General features: G+C 44.6%; 1 protein-coding gene across 1 annotated transcript; it reads left to right on the top strand.

Annotated features, from left to right (window-relative positions):
- The first annotated feature begins 2,120 nt into the window (after positions 1-2,120).
- On the top strand, positions 2,121-25,655 carry dbh (dopamine beta-hydroxylase (dopamine beta-monooxygenase)). The gene is made up of 12 exons (XM_088940617.1): positions 2,121-2,444; positions 5,979-6,125; positions 6,861-7,118; positions 7,651-7,827; positions 11,638-11,740; positions 13,442-13,608; positions 14,606-14,749; positions 15,882-15,920; positions 16,368-16,427; positions 20,320-20,447; positions 21,198-21,357; positions 24,389-25,655. The coding sequence occupies exons 1-12, from the start codon at positions 2,121-2,123 to the stop codon at positions 24,521-24,523; spliced, it is 1,842 nt and encodes a 613-aa protein (XP_088796743.1). The 3' UTR covers positions 24,524-25,655.
- Positions 25,656-26,290: the final 635 nt, after the last annotated feature.

Here is a 26,290-nt window from a genome sequence, read left to right as displayed (position 1 = left end):
AAGATAAAGTTTGAAATGTTGAACAAATAGTATTTTACATTTTAAAACCTCCTACAATTTGTTATATTCCACTTAAAAAGGAGAGTCATTTCCAGATTCTCTTATAAAATGGCCATGTTTTCTGGAATTGCCAATATTTTTAAGAATTACTGTGTTATTAGATCTGGGATATAGCTGAAAGCTTTCTAATTACCGACATTAATGTTTTTAGAACAGAGAGTAATTCAACTACTGTAGTTGGTATCAATAACCAGTCTCGACCCATTGTATTAAAACATATTTGTCTTTTCTATTCATGCCTACTTGGTTAAAAAAAAGTTCGTTTGACAAAATATTAAATTGTCCCCAGGTCTGTTTTCTAGTGTAGAAAAAAAAAGTTCTGGAATTTTCATTTGAAAATTAAAGCTTCGGAAAAGTTCATGATTCAAGAAGCCCGGTTTATGGAGAGAGTTGGGGCCACCCTTCAAACACGGGCTCCTGTACAGTGCTCCATGAAAGGGACACAAACGTCTTCTCACATGATCATTCCACCTGACCTCTTAATTATGGAACTGAGCTCATTAGTTGCTTAACTGAGTTACACCTTCTTCCTAGGTTCTGTATAAACCAGGTAATGTCATATTTGAGCAGATGACAGAAACTAAATCTTCTCAGCTCTGAACAGAGACGATTGCTTGGGGATTTAACTCAGGTATCAATATCCTGAAGGACATTCGTGTGCTGTAGTCAATATGATGAAGAAATCCGTATGCTGTTGGAACTGGATTGGTGGGATCATATAAAAACAGCTTGACGGAGTTCTTGGATCATTAAGCCACGAGCAACCAACTGAAAAAGATGCTGTCCTCATTGCTAATCTGTCTTATGTTATTGCTCTTAAAATAATTTAAATAGTCTTGCATGAAGCCCTGAGCTTTGGAGTTAAAGATCATACTTGTTTTGGCATAAAGCAGGGAGGTCATCCTTTGGGGATGGCAGCTTTTAAATATTATTATTATAATAATAGCTTACACTTATATAGCGCTTTTCTGGACACTCCACTCAAAGCGCTTTACAAGTAATGGGGATCCCCTCCACCACCACCAATGTGCAGCCCCCACCTGGATGATGTGACGGCAGCCATAGTGTGCCAGAACGCTCACCACACACCAGCTCTCAGTGGGGAGGAGAGCAGAGTAATGAAGCCAGTTCATAGATGGGGATTATTAGGAGGCCATGATTGGTAAGGGCCAATGGGAAATTTGGCCAGGATGCCGGGGTTACACCCCTACTCTTTTCAAGAAACACCCTGGGATTTTTAATGACCCCAGAGAGTCAGGACCTCGGTTTTACGTCTCATCCGAAGGACAGCGCCTGTTTACAGTATAGTGTCCCCGTCACTATACTGGGGCGTTAGGACCCACATAGACCGCAGGGTGAGAGCGCCCCCTGCTGGCCCCACTAACACTGCTTCCAGCAGCAACCTTAGTTTTTCCCAGGAGGTCTCCAATGCAGGTACTGACCAGGCTCACACCTTCTTAGCTTCAGTGGGGCTGCCAGCTGTGAGTTGCAGAGTGATATGGCTGCTGGCCATAAATATAGAATCTCCAGCTGCTAAAGTAACAGCTCCTTCTGGCAAAACACTCACTGTTAAATGCAGTCCAAAACTCTTTGTATTCCAGACCCCCCGAAACCCTCCTTCCTAACAGTCTATGGATTCTGGTCTAGACACAGTGATATAAGACACTTGAACTTTATGGGAGCTGAATTTCACAAAACAGACAGCATCAAGTTGCCTGGGAGCATATAGTGCCCCACAGAACTCCAGCAAAGATTAACTAGGCAATAAAATTCATTTAGGCGGATCCAATGCTCATTGATAATGTCCATGATCAATTAAGGGCCCCAATTAAAGACAAGCAGATATGTGGAGAAGTGTTTGACCAGAGGGCTTTGCAAACAATCGAATTGAGTCAACAAAACTAACCCAATTAGGCCACACCAGACAACCAGCTGCTCTGGCAGGGAGCATTTAAATGGCAGAGAGAAAGCGAACAGGGCGAGGCAGAGACTGAGAAAGTCCCCCCCCAAAAAAACAATCAGATGCACAACACTGCGTTTGCGACGGTGTAGGCGATAAGATGAACGCTTGGTGCTTTAAGTTCAGGGCGAGCGAGGTGGCGGTGATGTACTTTACCATGCTCGGGACGCTGGTCCTCATCCTGGTGGCGTCCTATCAGGCAGCCGGCTCGGGGGGCGACTCCTTCCCTTATCAGGTGCCCTTGGACCCCCAGGGTAACCTGCAACTCTCCTGGAACGTCAGCTACCCCCTGCAGGAGCTGTGCTTCAAGCTCCTGGTCAAAGACCTCCGCTACGGAGTCCTCTTCGGGATGTCGGACCGGGGAGAGTTTCTGAATGCCGACCTGGCTGTGCTGTGGAGCGACGGGTTCAAGTCCTACTTCGGGGTAAGCGCCACACTTTGGCCTTGAGGGGAGGGGGTAATGTTTTTTCAATGCACCAAATATCCCGGCATTTCTCTGACTGATAGGTAGCAGGAAAAACCGCAGGTCTTTCAACGAATGCACTTAATTACAAAGCCCACGGGGAAACTTGGGGCATCCAGACAAACGGGGCTTCTTGTAGAATAATAAAAAAACGCAATTAAAACTGCGTTCGTCTGAGAATGGAAAATGCATTAGGCGAAACTAGCGTTTGTCATGCTTCTGCGTGATTGTGTGGTGGATAGGTGGAGAACGGAATGAATTAAGCCTTTTCTGGATGACGGAAATGCACAGGCTAGAACTCTAGTTCCACAGTAGACAGGACAACAGGACTGAGACTGTGAAGCTGAAACATCAGTGGAAGCTGGTCTTGCGAAGTACCTTCAGATGTATTTTTTCCCGTGGTAGATCTAAACCTAGGGTATTTGCAAGCTTCTGCCTTCTGGTTCAGCTACTACATGTAGTGTTCTAAAAGACATGACTAGGAAAGGTGAGCACTGATATTCACTTCTGTAATAGGAAACTACAGTAGTCATCATAATTAACCTTCCAACACAAAGACAGATAGGGCTGAAGAACTGAACACCGTTGCCAGGATTTTGAATGTCTGAAACATCGGATTCACAAATATGCTAAGCGAAATCGTTTTAAATTTATACTTTATTTTCAACCTTTTCCTGACTCAGTGACACTTTTTTTTTCTGAAAATGCAGAGACTGTTTTCAGACCTTTCCTTCCCACCTGCCTGTTTAAAAAGGCAGAGAGAAGTTTATACCGAACATCATCCGAAACTTATCACTTAGAACTGCAGAAAGCACACAGCTACTGTCTTACGAGGAAAATTATTTCTCTGGGCAGCAGGTGAACGGACATTTTAACAGATGGACGCGGCTCGGGTCAATTTATCATATTTGATTCGTATTGGTCATCAAGAGGGTTGATCAATGGGGTGGTCTACTGCCAAGGTCACAGCCTGTGTCTGGTCACTTGTGGAAGCAATCCTAGCTGACAATCTGGGACACGTGCTGTGTGGAATTCTGTCTCATTCCTGCTCTAGAACATGGGCAAGCATGGTCTCCGAGCCCTAAGTGCCAGAGGTCACGTTAGTACATTTCTCAAACACTCAGTGGGGCTCAAGTCTGGAAAACGAGGAATTCTCAACACCACTGCCACACTGTCAGCTCACAAGATGGCCAGTTTCACACATGTTGTCGTATCAGGGTGAGCCCACAGGCGAGGTTCCAGGACCTGATCAGTTTAGCGCCAGGTGAAGCCAGGTGGCCCTCAAATACCACAACCAGAGATCGGTTGCATCTGGTTACAGATGTTGGGATCCGTGGTCTTCCAAATCTAAGCCTGAATCATGAATGGACAGAGCTTGGCTGTAATGTCTTGCCAAGTTAGAAAACACTGTCTGTGATCATCCCAGAAGACGAGTAAAAGTGCCCTGGCTTATTTCATCCTCCAACATCCAGTACAGCTAGATAAGCTAGGAATATCGGTTCCTTTATATGTTTTTCTTTCGGGATTTTCCGAGGACCTGACACTCAACCAATTAAATCACCTCACGGCCAGTCAACACTCTCACTAAAGTGGTCATTTTGTGTTTAAAGACACATTTTCTCATCAGCAGTCATGAATAATCAATTAACCAAACCCACAGCCATTTAATCAACTTCCGAAATCTGTATACTCTGTTCTAAACTGTGCTGTTGGTTTGTGCTTTATGTAAAGGTATTAACTGGGGAAGATGGTTTATTTGTGTAATAACGTTTACTATCATTCTACCATTATGCTCTATACATTTTCCACGATTTCAGTGTTGTACTCTAATTTTACCCCAGTGTACTACAGGGAGTTCGGTGCTGTCTTCCTGCATTAGTTGCGTTTTGCAAGATACCTAACGGAGCTTTTCTGAATAGCTGTGGTTCAGTTAGACATAATGGGTTTGTACCTGAACCACTGTGTATACAATACTGTATGTGATGTTTAAGTAAATTGGACTGGATGACAGTGAATGTTCAGTAAAAAAGTCAGAATCATGGAATATGATCTGATATACAGTATTTCCTGGGATTCACTAGTGTATCACACCAGCACATATTAACAGTGTTAATGCAGGCAAGGGGTTGAAACTGCATTTACCTTCTACTTTACTTCACACTGTTCAGAGGTTCAGAGGTTTTTTTTTTAGCTCTTTTAAAGCCCCCTGAAATCCTCAGACGGGTCTACTTAGAAATCATAATTATAATTAAGCTGACGAGGATCTTTTGTAGGAAAAACTCATTAATATTGACGAAATGTGGCTCTGGTTAATGGAGAAAGCTTAACATCTTTATTCTGCTCATTATGGCTCCTGAGCTGCTATCGTGGGCAAAAATATTTCGAATCTTATTTAATTCGCCACAGAAAAGAAGAAGTCAACCAATGCGATACATTATGTAAGTGCATCCTTTTCCACCAAAGCACATCTTTGGTGCTTTTCTACAATCCAAACAAAGTTCCCTCTCTTTCTTTCCCCTCAAAAGAAAAATGAAAGAGCACAGTCTTCGAAGAGTGTGAACGAAGCAGCTGTCAGGACCAGCTGTGTTCTAATGAGGTGTGTAGGGCATGAAATCTGGAATTAACTATAGGCATATCTGGGGTGATTATGGGTGGCACAGTGGCGTAGGGGTTAGCATTGCTACCTCATGGAGCTGGGGTGCTGTCTGTGTGGAGTTTGCATGTTCTCCCAGTGTTTGCATTGGTTTCCTCTGGGCGTTTCGGTTTCCTGCCACAGTCCAAAAACATACTGGTGGGTTAATTGTAAAATTGGCCCCGATGTGAGTGTGTGTGTGTCTGCGTCTGCCCTGAAATAGACTGGCATTCCGTCCACAGTGTATCCTGCCGTGTACCTGTTGCTTAGGGGTCTAGACTGTGGGGCCCATACTTGATAAAGAGGTTTAGAAAACAATCAATCAATCAAGAAAACAGTCTTGGACAAGTGCTTTAAAGCAATTCTTTGGAGGGTCTCAGTGGGATACGGGCTTTTGTGAAATCTCAGTCTCGTTGTCCTCCTCAATGCAGAGAAGAGTGCTCAAGTGGTGCATTTGAAACAGGCACGAAACGTACACTGTACTCTCTGGCCTTGAAACTCCAGGGTGAGATATCATCATGATCTGGTCCTGTGGCTGTCCTGCAGTGCACACAGATGGCTCCCGGATTCAGAAATTCAGTATCACGTGAGAGTAAAAGTCACTTGCAAGCCAGGCATTACTGCTTTCTTAGTGAAACACAGCTTGCTGAGTGGTGCCTAATACATGACTTATAATATCATTAGATATTTCTTAGAGATCAGCGGAAATTAATACCTTACTGACCATTATATAGGGGTTGTCCATCACTTAAGTGCTAGTGTGTCAATTCATGCTGTTCTACATTGTAACCAGAATTTCAGTAGTTCGCTACAGAAACTGAAGGATTCGTTTCAGATTTCATTCTCTCTCTCTCTCTCCTCAGGATGCCTGGAGCGATGCTCAGGGAAACATAAGATTGGACGAGAAGCAGAACTACGAGCTGCTAGAAACCCACAGGGCTCCAGAAGGATTCTACCTGCTTTTCAAGAGGCCTTTTAGCACCTGTGACCCCAAAGACTATCTCATTGAGGTACACCCTCAATAAATATGGGGGTGGGGTGGGGTTAAAAGTCAAGCACATCAGCCTCCTGACTCTTACTAACTCTGCTCACACAAACGGTTGTCACCATATTAACCACATAAAAGATGTGTGCATGCACACTTCAGTGAAAAGAAATGTCTTAATCTCATACCTTCTGGAGCTCCTCCAAGGCAGTTTGCATTTAGTAAGTCATGGTGTGGGCAATCGTTCACTTCTTTAGGGGTGATCCAAGATGAGGGAAATACCTCCATGATAGTCAAATCCATACAGCAGGCCAAGCATCCAAAAGGCTTCTGTTGCTCTCCAATCACATTGCTCAGCTGGGCTTCCACTTTGCAGAAAGGGCTCAGGCACGGGTGAGAGTGAGGTGAAGAACCTGGCTGGTTGCCAATTTAACCAAGGTGGCAATAGCACCTTGTTTCCATGTGCCAACCACGAGGGAAGCTCAGCACACAGCATCAGCGGTGCATTAAATATAGACTGTTCCTTCTCACCCTTTGTTTATCAAGTCCCGTCTTCCAGAGGTTTTATTTGTACAGCCCAGTTTTTCTGTGCAAGCTTCAATACTCTTCCACATGGTCTTACCTCTTAATGCACAATGTACCTTACCTAAAATTCTCACTCTGCCTTAATCATTTTAAAGTCTCTGGGCAAGATGGCTGACAAATACGGAATTGTGGGTCCTGACCTTTGACCTTTTGCCCCCTTCTCAATGTGCCGTAGGAGGGCACGGTGCACCTCCTGTACGGTGTGCTGGACCGACCGGTCACCTCCCTGCAGATGCTCAACCACTCTCTGGCTAGCTGTGGAGTCCAGCGCGTGCAGCTCCTCAGGCCCGACATCCCAGCTCCCAGGCTGCCTCCTGATGTCCGCACCCTGGAGGTCCTTGCGCCCAGCGTGACCATTCCCAGCCAGGAGACCACGTACTGGTGCCACATCTACGAGCTGCCAGCACACATGCCGAAAAACCACATTGTCATGGTAAAGTCCAGTTCACTAATCTCAGAGACCTTACTCGCTCTCCAATAGGCGGGGGGGAAGAGGTGTATTATATATGGATGGGAAAAAAAAAATGTGCCATTTTCTGGAATGAGAATACTAGACTTATAGCTTATGCACTGTCCCAAAAAAAGTTGCCAATTTGTTTTAAGCCCTCTGACCAGCAATACAGCTGGTGCAGTGAGGCATTGCAACTTGCCAATCACACGAAAGCTCGTTAGGCGCACTTTTACCCAACGAGGTCTGGGTGGAACAGTGCCTGATCAGGTCACCTTTAAGAAAGGCCTCAATTCAATTCAAAGCTTAGGTCACTGCATGAAAAAGGCCACACTTAGTTTCCTGTGCTTTCCATAGTGCCTTGATTGTCAACCAGAAGCAAGGGAGAGGGCCATTGGCATGGTGCAGGCAGGCATGTCATGTGCCAGCGTTGCCAGACACTATGGAGTAAGTAAGCTCCACTGTGCCCCCACTGCAGAGACAATAAGCCATGTACTTATTTCCGCTCTGCCCTCAGTACGAATCCGTGATCACCCCCGGGAACGAAGCCATCGTTCACCATATCGAGGTGTTCGAGTGCGCCCCGCAGTTCGACTCCGTCCCCCAGTACAGCGGCCCCTGCGACTCCAAGATGAAACCCCGGAGCATCAACTACTGCCGCCACGTCCTGGCAGCCTGGGCCATGGGCGCGCAGGTACACTCCCTCCATACATCTCCCAGGGGCGAATCCGAGCTGCAGGAAGCTACGCACGAGAGGGACTGGAGCGCTGATGTAGATCGGAATACTAATAAACTTTATTTGTATATAGCAGCTTTGGAAGTGGCTTCTCAAAGCACTTTACGGGACAACAAAATATATGCATTGAAAATGCACAATGAGAGGAGACAGTAGATGGGGGGGGGGGGTACTGGATACAGTAGGAGCAGAGGGGTAAGGAACAGAACCAGTTAAATAAAGGCCCTTCTAAAGAAGAAGGTTTCGAGTTTGGATTTGAAGGAGTTTAGAGAAGGCGACTCTCTGATATCCTCTGGGATAGAGTGCTTTGGGGCGCAGCAGGAGAAGGCCCTGTCACCTATAGAGTGTAGTCGGGCTTGGGGTACAGACCGGAGATCAGAATTAGAGGTTGTGAGCGAAGGCTGTGAGGTGGGGAGTAGGGTGATAATAGCTCAGACAGGTACTGAGGTGCCGAGCCATGCAGTGCCTTATAGGCGAGCAGGAGGATTTTTGAATCAACATGAAACCTGACAGGAAGCCAGTACAGGGACTCCAGGATAGGAGTAACGTGACCACTTACACTAAACCTGGTCTGAATTCTGGACATACTGTAGATTGTTCAGTGTGAATTCTGTGTCCTCATCATTTTTTGTAACAGTATCTCTTGTGATTGCAATTTTGGAAGGACATTCAGACACCCCTCAGAAGATCAAAAGGTGTTTTTTTTGCTAGAATAATAGCAATAGTAACAAAAGTTAATACGGTGACAGCTGTCTTTTTGTTCAAAGCAGAACACGAAGGTCTAGTTAGATTTCCATGGGTTTGAAAGGGCTTTTCTGTGCTCAAAAAAGTAAAGAAAGGAGATATTTTATTGGTCACTTGACAGCAACTTATCAGAGGCTGCAGATTGAACGGCGTAGACAGTTCCTTACTATTTGAGCTTTAATGTGGAAGGGTCAGCACTGTGCTCCGCATCTAGAGTGAGATTGGAAACATGAGAAATATTAAGGGCTCCTCTAATGCGGATTAAAAAACAAGCTGATAAAGACAGTGTCCTTGGGCAGACATATGTAAATCTGAAGATGTATAGTATAAGATTTCAGGACAGATAAGGAAGATTTGGCCTTGTTTAAATGTTGCATGTGCTCCTCAAGTCCAAGAGGCGCTTATTCACATTAAGGTCTTATTTGGATTATTGCTTCAGTAAGCCAGTTTTCACACATACTGTATTTCTCTCCTGGATTTAAAAAGATTGCGCATTGGGTACGCAGCAATCGATATGTTTTAGTCAGCAAATCACGTGCTTATCTTAGAATTCAGATATCGAGGAGGATAATATAGACTCGTTATAGTATTAGTGCTTTCAGTTCGGTGTGCAGAATATAACTTGTAATGTAATCTCTAGTATGCGCTGCCACTTTCCAAAACAATGCCCGAAGGCGCTACAAAAACTGTTGCAGACGATTTTTTCCTGCAAGGAACGAGTAAAAGTTACTATTTTCGATTGATCCGGACATCGATTTTCCAAGTCACTCGAATTGGCATCGTACTGTAGCTAGTTAACAGTATTTTTTAAAAAGATGAACAAAGGTAAACATTTTCATTACATAAAAGGTCGCTTATTTTTATGGGACTTTATCTGATCCCAAACCTTTTTAGAAATATAAAGAGTTCCAGTAGGAGGAACATATTGTTCGCCCAGAAAACGCAAAGTTAGAAAAGGAAGACGGTCTTTGACTCGTGTCGCTTCGCTTGCTCATAGATAGTCAATCCGAGCGTAAAGGAAAACACAAGACTGCGACATCATTAGGTCTGATGTTAATTCTTTTAAAACAAAAAAAATTGGATTTTATCCCCAGAAAAATACTGAAACTGGGAAAATAAATTAGCTTTAATGAGGTTTTGAAAGTTCGCGGTGTTAACCTGACTATATTCAGTACAGTTCTATTAACATTTTAATGGTGCAACACTCGACTACATACTACTACTAGACTACATGGATAGATGCTTTCAAAATCAATAAAGGGTTAACACGCTATTTTGTAAATATCAGTCAGAAACAAAACACGGCTGGTAATTCTAGCTATAAATATAAAAAACGCCTTTCTTTTAACAGACGCAGCTGGGATTATCAAGGAAGGCTGAAATACTTCTGAAATGCAAATCGCGTTTTCCGCTGGTTGGCCAACCCAGGCTGAAACGATGAGATTAAAAGATTGAAATGTGTGGAACTGTTAGCTTTTTAAAAAGGGGGGAGATAAAAAAAAATGTACATTTGAATCTTAGCAAAACATTTACCAGCGGAGAAGGCCCACAAGAACGGTTACATAAATAATCCCTGCTGTATAAACCCACCAGAGGTGAGGAAATGTGATTTCTCAATTCAGATAGATACTTGAGTATATTACTGCCTGATCAGACAGCAACCAAGGAGCCGTGCACAGTCGTTCCTTTCCGACTTTTGTTTGTCACTGCTTTGTCGTTTACGCTTAAAAACGTTGGCTCTGGGAATTTAGAGACGTATGAGGATGGAACAAAATCTCACGAACTCGTTTATCTCTAGTTGCAATGCCCCAGATGCCGAAAACCTTGCTTTTCCTCCTAAAGAATAAGCAATGAGCACTGTATGTGTAGATATTTTTGAGGAAGAGAAGGCACACGCAGTAAAAGTCCCGATATACCGTAGCTCTCAAGAAACCAAGACACTCCATTACAGACAAACGCAAGTGTGCACAGATTGGATAACAATATACTACAAATACTGGATTAGGCGTAATCATTATTAAAACATTTTAACTAAAAACCGTTGTAAATAGGTGTGATGACAGATTAAAAAATACGGCCGGGCGGGGCTTTAGTTTGGGAATGAAGATGTATAATTTGGAATCCCTTCATTATCGGTGAAGGGTTGAAAAAGTTTTATTCGCGACGAAAATCCTGCATACTAGAAATGAGAGTTTCCAACTTTAACAGCTTTGCAAGGGTCGTACAGTGACACTGAAATACATTGTATAAAAATAACTCATTGTCGCAATAAAATAGCTAAAAAAAACACTAATATAGAGCTCCGATTCTCGAGTGAGATGCAGTAATTCCCAGCACATTTCCTGATAAACAGCATCCAGTACTTTACGCATCAGGCCGACAATGTTGAAATTCGAAAAAAAAAATTCATACAGCGATTTGCACAAAAGCACACACTGTCCTCGCATGTGTCTAGTTTCTACCTTTCAGCCTTTGAAAAACAAATTATAGGGTAGCGACTTTCACACATCTTGCGACTGTAACTATAAGTAACGATTCTATTATTTCAAAAGTCACCTTTGTCTCCCCTGCTGGATCTCAAGTCTGCGCAGCAACGTGATTGTCAATTCAATTTGTTAACAAAGCTGTAAGCCTGCACGTTTTCCTCCATCGATTCATTCTGCTCCCGTTTGTCGATAATAAAGCCGAGTACTGTTAACAAGCCAGAGAAAAGAGACTTGGTGGGTTTTATACAGTATCATCCCGCAGTAAACCATAGCCTTGTGTACAGTACGCGTTTAAGACTCTCGCTTTTCATCTAAAGGAACGCTTTAGAGTAGATCAGCTACAGTACCTTTCAAGTACATTACAGGACCTCTAACAAGAGCTCATTCAGGTAACCATGCATACTGTATGATACTGCCACACTACCTAAGTATTTTTCTTTAACTGACGCAGAGGATGATTAACATCGCTAACAGGCAACGCCCTCAGAACCGGCCTTCCTGTTATTGTCCTTGTGGAAAACGACACCTGTGCTTTCAGGCGTTTTACTACCCTGACGACGCCGGCCTGGCTCTGGGCGGGACAGGATCCTCACGATTTCTCCGGCTGGAGGTTCACTACCACAATCCACTGCTGCTCACAGGTACAGTCCCTGCGTGCGACATCCCCGAACACTTAAAAATTCAGGGAGGGAGCTGCGTCAGCATGCGTATGCAGCGAAGGAACGCGACATTTCGGCTGTGGAGCCTTCTTCGAGTGCGAGAAAGAGAGGAAAGTCATCAGCTGCTGACTTTCCTCTCTCTCTTTCTCACACTCGAGGAAAAGGCTCCACAGGTGAAACGTTGCATTTCCTCTCAGCACGGTAAAAACCTTTACTTGTCACTTAAAAATTCTCTTCTCTTGCCTTCTGGGGACTTCAGCAATTTGTTATCCTTAGAAGAAAGCAGCCAAGACTCGGAGTAATCGGGCTTTACAAAATTCTCTCCTACACTATGTATGGAGTGGAATGTTATGCACTGGTTGGCCACAATATTAGGACCCTCTCTGCCTCAACCTTCTCCATACTTCAAATAGAGGCGCTTCTCCCAGCCTCATTTGAGTCACATGCCTGTATCAGGTGACCTCAGGCAAGGATCAGCACCAGTAACACAGAAAACGAAAGTAGAACTGGATGACGCAGATGGGAAAAGACTGGTCATCTCCGAGATGTCAGGGGCATCAACAGTGAAGGCTGTGGAACTGTCAAGACAGACAGAGGTCTCTCAGATACATTTAGGGTGGCTTCCAAACGCAGAAAAACGTTACCAACAGGAAAGTGCGCAGGGTAGAACAGACCATGTGATACGCAGAGGACCATACAAATTTCAGCTGAAGAAGGATGCCCAGAATCCACAGTGGTCCGAGTGCATTAATGGACAGCAGGATCACCATCTCTGGTTACAGGAAAGCCCCAGTCCAGCTATGTACTGTAGATCTTGCTCAAGTGCTTGTTTTTAGTTTTCCCCACTGACGTACAGTAAGTCGTTTAAGCAGGGGAGGAGATCCTGGTTATTGCAAGCTGCAGCTTTTCATTCCAAATGATCTGTAAATGAGCTAAAAGAATGACCTCCTTGCAGGGGAACTACAGTGGTATTTTCATATTTCGGGGTTAGAATCAACATTGACGAGTGCATTTCAAACCACAATAAAAATAAAACGTTTATGGCAACTTGTGAAGCCTCCAATTCACACCACAAAAATAGATGATACGCAACGTCTGGTGAGGTGAAGCGGCCCGATGACATTGTAAACGGCGCTTTTAATCCAAAAGAAATATCGCTCGCAACTTTGCCAGATACGTGGAACTTACTTGTTAACTCTGCGCGCAGATCACATTGGAAACTTTCTGCAGTGAAATATCTGCTGCACATCACAGAACATCAGTCATTACAGTGACTAGTGAGCAGGAAGGGCCGCTTCATGGTGCCATTCGTGAGAACTCACTCTCTCACACTTTGGCATTGCGACAACAGCACTTGCAGAGCTTCCACAAAGTTCGCAACTTGGGGCTTAATTCAAAATTTGTACATTTGCTTTTTCCTATACTGTCAGTAATTTTAATTTTGTTACCCAAATTGTAATAACGGGTTTGAGAAATGCAGACTACCCGTTAACTTGAACCAAGCTTTCGGAAAACCAGAGGTTTAATACTGTAAGCTACCTACAAAATCCGCCGGGCTGGGGCTCCCCAGGCACCAGACTGAAGCAGCCCTATGGGCAGTATGTACCAAACGAGCTAGCAAATGGGCTGGGGTGGGGGGGGTCCCGGATGTTCTGGCGAATCAGAGTAAGTCTCTCCCTGCAGGGAGGCTGGACTCTTCTGGGATACGGCTCTACTACACTCCGACGCTGAGGAAGTACGACGCTGGAATAATGGAGCTGGGCCTGGTCTACACGCCAGTGATGGCCATCCCTCCCCACGAGGAGAGCTTCGAGCTCACGGGCTACTGCACTGCCAAATGCACACAGACCGTAAGTATCAGGCCCTGCAGAGACCCCCGTCCCGACCGGTTTCACCTCACTGACTGCGGCACAGATCCGGGTTCGAGAACCCGGCCAGCTTGCAGAGGACAAAGCCGGAACGGAACCTCTTCTTGTCCTTCAAACGTCAGTGGCAATCCCCATCATGGAGTTTATTTAACTAAAGTGCGGGAGGGATGACAACAAGCTTTCTCAATCATTCCCAGCTGTCAGCGATTAGCAATCACTCCCTTCATCCTTCCTCCTCCGAACACTATAAATACCAAATGCGATATCTCTCTCCCTCGCGTGCGACTTCTGCATCCCACCTGCACCCCAACTCCACCTCTGCAGAGGCCCCTTGGTTACCCTGCCGGGGGGGAAGGGTCCTGGCCTCCTCGTCCTCTGGCCAGGAGGTCGGCCCTCAGCCAAGTGGGTTCAGCCAAATATTCGCTCCAGAATAGTCCGTTACGCTTCGATTTTGAGGTGTTGTCATTCCTCGTGAGGTCATAATAATGACACACTTCATTTTATATAGCGTCCTAAACGGTAGCTTCTCAAAGAGCTTTACGGGAGGAAAAACAACGATGAGAGATAAAAACAAAACGGGGGTTTTGAGTGTGGGAAAAGGGGCAAAAAGAGGAAGGCACAGACATCACTGAAGTAGAAGCCTTTCCCGAAGGAGAAGGTTTGGGTCGGGATTTGAAATCTGGGTCGTGCTCCTCATTCGGAAACGTGGAACGTGCCGACAGCCAAGAAACCAAGTTTTGGGGTCCCGTTTTGCGTTAGAGATCGGATTGTAGAGCGAAGGCCTAGAAAATAAATGATGTGTGAAGGGTAAAATGCCTAGTTCTAGAAGTAGATGGTTTTCAAAACGATTAATACGAGAGAATCGGGATATGAAAGTACTTGCAGCAGCTGGGAGCGGTCCCTGGGCTCTGCCTGCTCCCTGCACGTTTTGAAATGCTCGCGATTACCGGCGGTCACGGTTTCCCCTTGAACTTCGCAGGCCCTCTCCCCAGGAGGGATCAAGGTCTTCGCCTCCCAGCTGCACACACACCTGACCGGGCGCAGCGTACGGACGGCGCTGGTGCGGCAGGGCAGGGAGGTGGAGATCCTGCAGGAGGACAACCATTTCAGCACCCATTACCAGGTGGGTCGGGGCAATGGGGGGGGCCGATGAGCTGCACGCTGGTATCCCCCACAATTCCACTGCAGTGCTTCATAATGACTGAATCAGTATTAGCCAGCAGACATATCACCCTGCAACTCACAGCTGGCAGCCCCACTGGAGCTCAGCAGGTGTGAGTCTGGCCAGTACCTGGATGGGAGACCTCCTGGGAAAGCTGCGGTTGCTGCTGGAAGAGGTGTTAGTGGGACCAGCAGGGGGCGCTCACCCTGCACTCTAATGCCCCAGTACAGCGATGGGGACACTACACTAAACATGCCGTCTTTCGGGTGAGACGTGAAACCAAGGTCCTGACTCTCTGTGGTCATTAAAAATCCCAGGATGTTTCTCGAAAAGAGTAGGGGTGTTACCCCGGTGTCCTGGCCAAATTTCCCCCTGGCCTTTATCAATCACGGCCTCCTAATAATCCCCATCCCCGAACTGGCTCCATCACTCTGCTCTCCTCCCCACTGAGAGCTGGTGTGTGGGGAGCGGACTGGCGCAGCATCCAAGTGGGGCTGCACACTGGTGGTGGTAGTGGGATTCCCCATGACCTGTAAAGCGCTTTGAGTGGAGTGTCCAGAAAAGCGCTATAAAAGTAAGGTATTATTGTTAACTGTAATTAATATGGTTTAACAATTAAATATAAAAAATAATAATATTTAACATCATCCCGTTAATTAAGAAAACCCCTGTAAGGCCAGGTCAAATTTATTTTCATTTAACTGTTGCCATGCCATATACTGTACAGTAATCTCCTCGAGCACTAAGCAACGTGCAAACCAAACGCACATCGAACAACATTGATTAAAATGAAAGACTCCCCCCCCATGTTATTTACAACAGCTAACAGACAAACGTTAGCACTGTCCATCTGGACTTTTGGCTCACATCAAGCGCCATTTCTGTAATTTTGAAAATCCCAATTAAGTTACTTGTTACTCTAGACAGCAGGCAGAGGTGTGAAAAGTGGATAGCGCAACATGACAGTCGATTCCTATAGATTTGTTTGCTTGTTAGAAAAGGACATAAATATGCAAATATTCAACAGCCATTTCTAGTCATTGCATTCGGGGACACCAGTCACGAAACGTAACGAATCTTTTCATTATTGCAGATCATCCGGACTCTAAAAAAGATGGTGAAGGTGTTGCCTGTAAGTATCCCACTATAGCTCAAATGTCAGGGAAATGCTTAATACCATCGCCACTTGACTTGAACTGCAGCCATAACTCTACCTGAAAGTCTTATGAATCCATACATGTGATACTGTAGGTACACCAGCTGTTCATAATCGGCTTCCTCTTAATCTTGTGACCAACAAAACTTTGACTATTAGTTTTCTTTATAGTTCATCTTGTTAACTAGTAGGCTAGTAAACGAAAGTTAATGGCTGACAATTCAAGTTCTTGAAACAATTTTAATGCTACAGATCTAGTCACCCTTCAATCCTCAACAAAGGATTCAGCTTATAGCATTAGAAATATATAGACAGAAAACCCTTTATGACAGACTGTGACTAATCACAGGAAGGGAGGAATCAGCCACCTGAAATGCGATCTTTTCAGTTCAATACCTTTGTCTCCTGTTTGTATTTCCACAGGGCGATGTCCTTTTGACTAAATGCGTTTACAACACGGCGGACAGGGACAGAGCCACAGTGGTGAGTTCAGTCAAAGGGCATTTAAACGCAGCCCTGGTTTTAAAATACGTACTGCTCTCTTCCTATCCAATCATGCACTGCAGAGCTTGAGAAAGGACTGCCAGCCCTGCCACAGGGCCTATATAGACCCTACAGGCCACACCCTAGGCATTCCTGCTGGACAGCCAATTCTTAATGGTCAAATCCTCACTCAGTAGCTACACGATAAGGAATAAAATCGGCAAACCCAAATTTATAATACAAAAGGGCCAGATGAATTTATGGTGAGAAAGAGGGCCAATGAAGAAATTCCTTTGAAAAGAACATCAGGAACACTTAACTGTTGTTGCAATACGCTGGTTCAAAGAAAGCATGTGCTGCTGCATGTATAATTGCAGAAATGGATTGCGAAATGGTACAAGAATAAAAAGACGTTAGTGTTGGTAGCTGGCTGATATCAGCCCGTCCTGAGTTTTCAACACGCTCTGTAATTGTCTGCACTGGTGATGGTCATGCTAAGTGAATCTGACCCTCCACTCGGTCTTTTCAATCCCAGCAGAATGGAACAAGAAACAGAACTTTCGAGTTCCAGGCTCATTAGTTTAGTTTAGCGCTGTGCCGTCCGACACAGCAGGTGCAGGCCTGGTTCAAAAATGTTTGGTGAAATTAAGCACATGATGTACAGCTTCATGGTCACAGGAGCCTTGAGGGCTGAACTTGTTAGATTATGATAAATTCAAAGAACTCCACTTAAAAAAAAAGGTGCAATAATGGTAAAAGAAATATCAATCTGACATTTTCACTGCCTTATGAAACCAGAGCATTGTACTACAGTAATTCACTGTAAGGCTAATTTCAGCAAGTGTTTGATCTACTCTTGCTCAGACTCATTTTACTAAGTGTTAGGCAGACCTAGCTGTCCGTGGCCTGGAGATTTCTACAAACCGTTATAAAAACGCCAGGCCTCTTGAGGTGTTAATTACATTCTAAATTGGAAGCGGCCCAAGTTACTAGTAATGCTACTATCGTTCTTACCGTTAATCCCAGAGAAACGTCAGAAGCAAAAACAACCCCATCCCAGTGCTGTCCCACATCCAGAAAAAAACCCCCAACCCAGCCGTTATTTTTCGGCAGGAACAAGATATGGAAATAGTTAGTACAATTATTAATTAAGAGGACCGTCACTTCTCCAACACGGCGTGTCAATGTGCCTTCAGGCAAGGTTTCTGGGATACACACTGCAATGAAACATCTCCTCGCCAGGCCTTTTGACTGACAGTTGCTGTTTCACAAAGCTTTAACCCTCCAGCTGACACGTCTTGGTTTTGAAAGGGAAGCCAGTTTGAGAAGTGGGGACCAATTCAGTTTTGGGAAGGTGATAATCATTAGATCCTCAGGGGTGGAGGGGGAACAGCTATAATTATTGCCTGTACAGCACTACCACCGACTGTTAGACCAACAACATTCCATTGACAACATGAACGGATCATGAAGTCAGGATGAGTTTGTGTTGAGCTCAGATGCAAAGCAGATAATATCTTATAGTCCTGTAGACAATGCATGTATTCCCCAAAGGATTTTTTTCTTTCAAGAAGTAAACGTGTGCAGCATTACTATATTATGACGACACCAGAAATCTGAGTAACAAAAAATTCCATCAATAGATGTGCACTTACATAAAACATCCACACTCAAGTGCAATACTCACCACAGATCGAGGTCAAGTCTATAGAGATTGAAAAAAAATCACTAATTTCACAATTTAACAAAATAAAACAACAAGGTAACATTGATTTACAGCCAAAGGAACTAAAATCAGAGTTCATAGAATGTTTGAATGCATAAACAACATTCCTTCAGTATGAAATAATGTTGCTCCCCCCTTTCCTGGTGTAAAGGTGGAAAGAAAAGCTAAAAATGTCAGATAGAAAAACCATTACTATTATCATTCAACTTAAACACCAGAGGTAGGCCTCAGAGATTTAATTACGTAGAGTCATACACTCATCGAATGAAACTCAGATCTTCTCTGCACTTATACATGAATGTAATTACTTGTTTCAAGAGACTGGGAATACAAACCTCAAGCTCACGTGTCTCCAACACTACTCCTAGAGAACCACAGTCCAGTAGTCCTTATAGGTAGCCTTTAAATCATGTATTAACATTCACCTGTAGCAAACAACTGCAGGTTGTTAAACAACTGGTGTTCAATCAAGTCATTTAGAGACTATTTGGAACAAAAAGCAGAGTGTCCATTAACTCTCAAAGACCAGTGATCCCTTTATTGAAACTATTTCCTTAATAGATCAATTGCTAAGACAAGTGTTTCAAATCATTTCAGAAGTGGGGATTTAGGAAGACCCTTAAGAATAGCTGGGTTGGGGGCTCTCCAGGACCAGGGCTGGAGTTTTTCTGATTTAAGAAAATGATGATTGAAGGGTTACCAGGAAAGACCTCGTTTCAGGGGAAGGACAATGCATACTGCAATCCAGTAGGGGTTTTGTACCTCGATTTAAATGTTTTGTTTGTCAAAGATGTGGGAAGCAATTCAGTGAATTCAGTGAACTCAAGCATTTTATTTCAGCTGTAAGATGACCTGACTGCTGGTCAAAATGATCACTAAATGACTTAATTCACACAGCATTCCAAAACCTTAGAAACTGCTGATTTAATGGTTACATCTCTCAGTTGATGGGCTGGGCTAGGCTTCTCCAGAATGAGCAGAACCCTTTACTCTATAACAAATTCTGCTTCTTGAGGCCTGGGGTCTGCACGTTTGTCTCTGTAAGGCTGGGTCACCTGAAGAGCTGAAAGAGCCTGTTCATTTGGTCCAGTTAAGACACGAGCTGATCGAGATCGTTACAAGCTCAGCTGGACTGAAACCCCATAGACACACCGGCCCTTCAGGAACAGAATTGGAGCTACAATCCGCTCCACTGGAGAATGGTGCAGTAATCGGATCAGATAATGGGCATAATCAATCCAACAGAGGCACTGGTTGCACCAATTTACTGAAATGATGTGGATTGAATGAGTTAAGATAAGATCACTTTAGTGGCCATATACAATTTCTTGTATTAGGAATGTGTCTTTTCGCATACCCCAATTTGCTCTCCATGAGATGCACAGACAGGGAGAGAAGCTTGGGGTCAGAGCACAGGGTCAGCCATTTATACAGCGCCCCTGGAGCAGTTGGGGTTAAGGGCCTTGCTCAGGGTCCCAACAGAATAGGATTCCTCTGCCGGCCACAGGATATGAACCGGCAACCTTCCAGCCACAGGCGCAGATCCTTAGCCACAGAGCCACCATATTCTCCTTTAGAATCAACATCTGCTTTTGCTTTAGTTTTCTATTGCTAAAAAGTTGGAGAGTTTCAAGTCTTCTCTAAAATTTTAGCAGTATTATCTTGATACAGCCATGTTTTTCTGATATGAAACATAAATGTTTTCCAGAGTCTACTGGCTGTCATCCTCATTCAGGAGTGGTCAAGTTCTTGTGGGTGTGTCAACAGGTTTTCTTTAATTTTCTCTTAAATGTGCCGGCCCATAGAGAAAGAGAGGTTGTGAGCTTGGTCCAGATGAACCCATCAAAGGCCGATGTAGGTGAAGTGCCGAGCTGGACTGAAATCCTGCAGACCCCCTCTGTCTTCCAGGACAAGGATCGAAAAATCGATTAAAAAAACAAGGATTAAAAAAATTGAAGAAAGGGTCTGTAGCAAACGTCGGCAAAAGGTGTGGATTACAGGTGGTAGGCGTGGGCATCTTGGCTGTGAAGTCTCGATCCTGCTTTCCTTACAAGCCGTTACGAAGGTTCTCCCGTCCCTCTTATAGACAATGGTGCATGTTGCACAATCGAGAGAAATTTTGAAGCGAAAAATATGTATTTTAGAACATTTCTTCTGTTGCCACAGGGAGGCTTTGGGATCGAGGAGGAGATGTGTGTGAATTACATTCACTATTATCCACGTACGGACCTGGAGCTCTGCAAGAGCCATGTGGATGAGGATTACCTGCAGAAGTATTTTAGCTTTATTAACAGGTATGTGCAGCAGTTGCCAGCGGGCCAAATGGAAACCTCCTGGGTGGCTACTTTACTGTAGACTTGGTTAAACCCAGTGTGGACGTTTGAAGACGGGTAGCAATATTTAATTAGACATGCAATAAAACTACAATGAGATGCCTTCAGAAAAGACCTTTCAGAAAAGGTATGACTACCACCCAGCAGAAGCCAGTAAGTCACTAATGATTGCAATATTTAGTGCGACTCTACAGTAAGTGCAATAAATGTTTTATTCAGATATACACATCTGTCAGCATCGCCTCTTGGATGTGTACTGAACATCCTGACAAATTATAGTGAAGGCATCCTGGCGAGTTCACTAATTTAAGGCACTTTTGTCCGCAAATGCATTTATCCATTTAGAAGTTTAAACATGTCAGGTGCACATTATCATCTCTTTTCTCTGTCCGAGTTGTGGCTTAATGTGGGCCTGCAATCTGGAGATGAATTTATACTTGAAAGCAATGCCCTCTGTGAAGAGAATATTCTACGAAAAGTATGCTGCTCGGAAAAGGCATCTTCAGTGAGGAACAAATATGAGTTAAAAAAAACCCTCCTTCCTGAGAATTAAGTGAGCAGTTGAACCCTGCTGTAACAGATATTTAGGCAGCATTTTCAGCTGTGACGTGTTAATATTTTGCACTTTAATGTTAAACGCCCCAGCCCGTCTCAAAACATTACCTGGCCAGGTGGTCGTGCTGCGCCCCTCACTGTGTCCTGCTGCGCCAGATTCCAGGGCAAGGAGACGTGCAGCTGTAACCCGGCCACAGTGACTGAACAGTTTGCCGCCCTGCGCTGGGACCAGTTCAGCAAAGATGTCCTGAAGTCCTTGTACAACACAGCGCCCATCTCCATGCACTGCAACAAGTCGTCTGCCGTCATGTTCCCTGTGAGTACTCCCTACTTAATTCTGTGCCCTCCCCCCAGCTGTACACCACAATCGGGGGCATGTTGTAGGGGCTGAACCTGAGAGCTGATTGCAAAAGCATTGAACGGTCCTCTCTTTAGCTCTGCTCTCATGAAGGACCCCTTCCCTCCTGGGTTCTGCCTCGAAATATTTTATCCTCTCAGGTTGTGTAAATTCTAAACAGTGAAGAAACCAAGAGATTCGAGCCTGAAGTGTCCGTTCGTCAAGACAAGCTTTATTGTATGCATACAAGGAACCGCAATAAGGACCATAGGAGTTATAGTAGCTCCAAGGGGATATGGCTCTACACAGCTTATATATACTTTTCTCTACACCCTTCCCCTCCTGTCTTTGAGGTGGCTTTCTGAAGAAACTCTAGGACTCAGAAGGCACTTAAAACATTCCTTTCTCATCAGGAGTTAAGTATAAACATTCTGTCCCCATCAGGAGTTTAGAACAGAAGATGGGAGTTCAGTACAGGGAGGGAGAAGCATCTGTGCTACAGCAAGCGTGAAGGTGAGAGTTTAGCATGTGAATTCAGCAGGAGTTCACAGCTCCTACCACTGTATGGGTACAGAGTGACGTACAGATTCTGCTAGCAGACTCCATCAACGACTCCATCAACAGAGATACTTATGTTAAAAAGGGGGGGATCGCCTGGTATCTCCTTGTGCAGGAGGTGCACCCCCTTTATTTGAAGAACTGATTATATACACGCATGGCAAAGTTAGATAGCAGAGATAGCAGGCATGCTCCCCTGCTTCTAAGAGCACTGCAGCACTGGGCTGGGAAGATTGCTGCTTGGCCATTTTTTAAATCTGGCGTTCACACTTCCTCCTGGCTCTAGATGTCACTGGCTAATCTCTTCGGAAATCCTTCCAAAACTCATTCAGCTGATTCTTTGCAAAGCCTTTCACAGTACCCCTTGGATTCAGTCTCACTGTTCCAAACACTGGAGGAGTGTCCCACCCCATCGCTCACTCCCTCTCCTGTGCAGTCCTGCAGAAGGCTCCACAGTTCAAACCTAGTGTACTTTACAGTTGCCTTTTTCCTTTGGAGATGGGGATTAACCACTGCTACAGCCACTTGACCCGAATGGAGTCCAAGTTAAAATAAAATCATTGATGATTTCAAAACTAACACACCTAAATTCCTGGCATTCTTTTTCATTTTTATGGGGAAAAAAGACCTTCACACAACACATATAATAAAATACCTGATCTTTTATGAGACACTCCATCACATACTTCCTCTTATTTTCAAACTTTTCTCCAATTTGGATTTCTAAATGTTTCCTTGGAGAATCACACACACACACAATCAATAAAATCACAATGTAATCTGGATCAACCATTCACAAAGAACCACATTTGGAGAATCACCCTCATTACAGGTGTCCTTGTTCTGTTCTCCTTCTGAATTCATTTTATTTAATGGGAATTTAATTTGGCTGTCCTCTGTAAAAAAAAAAAAACCTGCTTCACTTTCAAAATAGATTTTCTGTGTTCCTTCTGGGCATGTTCCAGTTCATAAGTTCAAATGATTTAGGTCTGCCTGCAAAAAGGCTTAAACCTTAAAAAAAACCAGAAACAGATTACATCTACTGAATGTTTAATATGTTACTATTGCACTTGAATATCATTCATTCTTGTCAAGCAAATTGGCCTGTGGGTTACAATATCCTTGTAATTGTACAAGCTTGTGCCCACAAAAGGAAGGGTAATAATATCATATTTAATAGGCCGCAGCTGTACTGGATGATACGGCACAATTTTTACATGCAATGCTCCACTGTACAGATTTTATACCAGTCTGGCCCCCCAAGACATGTCATGCATATACAGTGAGGAAAAAAAAAACTCAAGAATAAAAACAAAACACAAGGCTACAAATTCGAGTATGGGTGACCTGTCTTGATACCGGTTGGCCTGGTGTTACTGAAGGTTTTCATTCCAGCTCTGCTCTTAACAAGCTGAATCAGCTCCTTCCTGGCTTAATTGGACCAATTTAACATTCAGGTGCAGCTGCCTTAAAGAGACCTAGAAAATCTGCAGACACATCAGCACCCCCCCTCCCCTCCAGAATTAGGACTGCGAGGTATTGATCAAGTCTAGCCACAGGACTGCGTCAGCATTATGAGTGAAAGTAGGATCTATGGGCACATTCAAGACTGAAAACAGGAAGCACTTCTTTACACAGAAAGGTTGTAGGTCATCAAAACCAGTGTCCCTGAGATCCTTTGGGTAATAGCTGCATGTGAGCTTCGATCAACCCAAATGAGCATGAATGGCCTCCTCTATCCATGTTCTCCTATGCTTATTTGCTTTGATTATACTTTATTAACCCAAGTGGTTCATGAAGACTTGTAACGGAGGCGTTCTTTCCGGACCCTATGCAGACGACACAATCCGGGGATGAGTGAGGAAAAGCATGCGGGAGTCGAGAATGAAAACAGGGGGCGTGTCCGTGGTGCGCTGCTGTTCGGGGGAGGTGTGGCTGAGGCAAACAGTCCAGAAGCGAGTCCAAGGGGGAATCCGAGACGAGGCAAAAGTCCAAAACCGGGCAGTCCATCCAAGGCAAACGGGATTAAAAACAGGAATCGGGTCGGGACCGGCACAGGAACAGGAACAGGAACTAAAAACCTGATGGGACCAGGCGCTTCCAGGTCCCAGACTTGCCTGGTACGGAAACCAATGCAGAGCCTGGAACAGAGTGAGCGTCTGGCTTTTAAGGGGAACTGAAAAGGGGGCTGGAACAGGGAGCAGGTTCGGGAGATGAGTAAAAAACAAGGAAGGGCTGGAGCGTCCTTAAGAGGAGGGTCTTACGAACGGGACAAGACTCAAATTTGGTTCATAGTTCATTCACGAAGGGCGGACCAATTCCAGCTGGAAACAAAAGATGTGCTGGCTATTACTCCATCCCTATCCCCTGCATTATTGTTGAGTTTCTGCACAAAAGGTAAGCGTGCTGCACCAAGTGGCTGGAATTAAAGCCCTGCCTTTCCGTATTCCAGGGAGAATGGGAGAGACAGGAACTACCCCGGATCACGGCCGAACTCCCCAAACCCCACTACCGCTGCGAGACGAGCAGCCAGCCCCCGGCCCAGCCCAGCAAGGCCATCGAGGTCCAGATGCGCAGTCAGCCCTGACCCCTGTTGGAGACCTGGTGCTGCTGGAAGAGGCCGAAAGACTCCAGATTAAACTGCAGCTAGGGGGCGGAGTGGGGTTGGTGGGGGGGTTGGTTGGGATCAATCCTTTCCTACAGGGGCTTTCTGAGAGACGTCGGGAACGTATTCCAACACCCTCTTCGTGAAAATGCCGAAACTGACTTAATCACGCAGTTGAAGGTTCTGAGGAAACACTCCAACCAGTAGGTGTCAATTCAGCAGTAGAAAAAAATGTGGTCCTGCAGTACTGAGTTCCTGCAGGTCTGTGGTGTAGCTTCGAATCAGCATCTAATTAAGGGGCTAAGATGGTAAAGATTGGACTTCTTATCCACTTAATTGGTGCGGTTAAGTCATTAAGATCTGCCATGATGAAAACCAGAGCCAAATGTGATATTCCAGGACCAGGGCTGCCTAGTTGTCTTGTCTACTTGTTGCTTCTTTATAGGAACATCAGTATGAAGCCTGGATTCCAGTGCCTGTCAGATAGGATTCATCACTCTTTACAGCAGTATGCAGCACCAGGTCACACACGCTGGATCAGAGCAGAGAGGCTCAACACACACACACACACACACTGGAGGCAGAACAAGCACAGTTTCAAGTTCGAGACATCATCTGTTCTCCACTCACTGCTTCCCAGTGAAAGAACTTGTTTTTTTTGGGGGGGGGGGGGGGGGACCGGAAAGTCAGATAAAAATATTCCCACAGGTTTCTCCTTGTCTGTGTGTTGTTAACACGGTGGTTCGCTTGTGTTCTCCGAGATGCTGTTTCTCCAGAGGTGAGCTCTGGCTAGTGGACCACCTTTTTTCACAGTCCTTCCAAATCTCTATACTGCCAAGAGCTTCTCCTGCCTCTAATTGTCTCGATTTGCTGCATTTGTACACGTTGACAGGTTCTGCCTCGCTATGTAAAGTTCCCCATTAAACAGTGCCCTTCTGCAAGACCAGGTCACACAACCCTACTGTATATCACTGTAGGGTCTAACTGTTATTTGAAAATAAGTTATTTCCTGTTTTTTCCTATTCTCAAAATACTGCCGCATGCACAATCGACATGTATTGTACATCAAAACCTGATTTCAATAAATGTATACATTATTATTATATTATTTAAATGAATACTATCTGTCCATTCGTTATCATAATTCCTGGAGAGGGTTATCCCAGTCCAAAGCCTTTTTCAGAAAAACACAGGGGGCTAGACAACTCCCCTGGATTGACTTCTAGTTGGAAAAATAACCCTCTTCTGGTGGGTTCTGTCCACGGCTGGTTTCTTCAGCTCAAAGGTCTTGCTAAAACCTGTCAAACCAGCAGGGGAATATGGATTAAGTGTTATTGAAACACTTGAGTAACTGACCCACAAGAAGAAGAAGAATCTGCCTAAAAAAAAAATGTATGACGCTGTGCGTGAGGCTGGTTTTTGTAACAGTAATAACAGCATTATACAGAAGATGATACAGCGTTGCACCCAAAGTCATGATACAAACCAGGAATCTGGTGCCCACACCAGGAATCTTCGATCACCACTGCTGAGATTGGACCATTCAAAATATTATGCTCCGAAGACCTCACCACAAATTTCTTTCACCAGCACAGGGATATAGAAACAGCAGCTAACGTATGCGAGGGCGGCGAGATGTCTTTTTGCTAGCAATTACCGTCAAGAGACTCGGCTCCATTTTGGGAAGCAATTGCTGCCTTTGGTTTAAAGCGAACTGCCAAAGCCCTGACGGAAGATCCGGGGCTTGGA

Source organism: Atractosteus spatula, chromosome 23, assembly GCF_055471065.1.
Source record: "Atractosteus spatula isolate fAtrSpa1 chromosome 23, fAtrSpa1.hap1, whole genome shotgun sequence".
Classification (NCBI taxonomy): Eukaryota; Metazoa; Chordata; class Actinopteri; order Semionotiformes; family Lepisosteidae; genus Atractosteus; species Atractosteus spatula.
Note: the sequence above shows the minus strand (reverse complement) of the source record. Positions and strands in the feature narration are given on the sequence as shown.

Coding starts and splice junctions, on each gene's coding strand:
- dbh (XM_088940617.1), top strand. CDS start 2,121: ATGAACGCTTGGTGCTTTAAGTTCAGGGCGAGCGAGGTGGCGGTGATG. Junction 11,741..13,441: donor CAATCCACTGCTGCTCACAG/GTACAGTCCCTG, acceptor CTCTCCCTGCAG/GGAGGCTGGACTCTTCTGGG. Junction 16,428..20,319: donor ACAGGGACAGAGCCACAGTG/GTGAGTTCAGTC, acceptor CTGTTGCCACAG/GGAGGCTTTGGGATCGAGGA.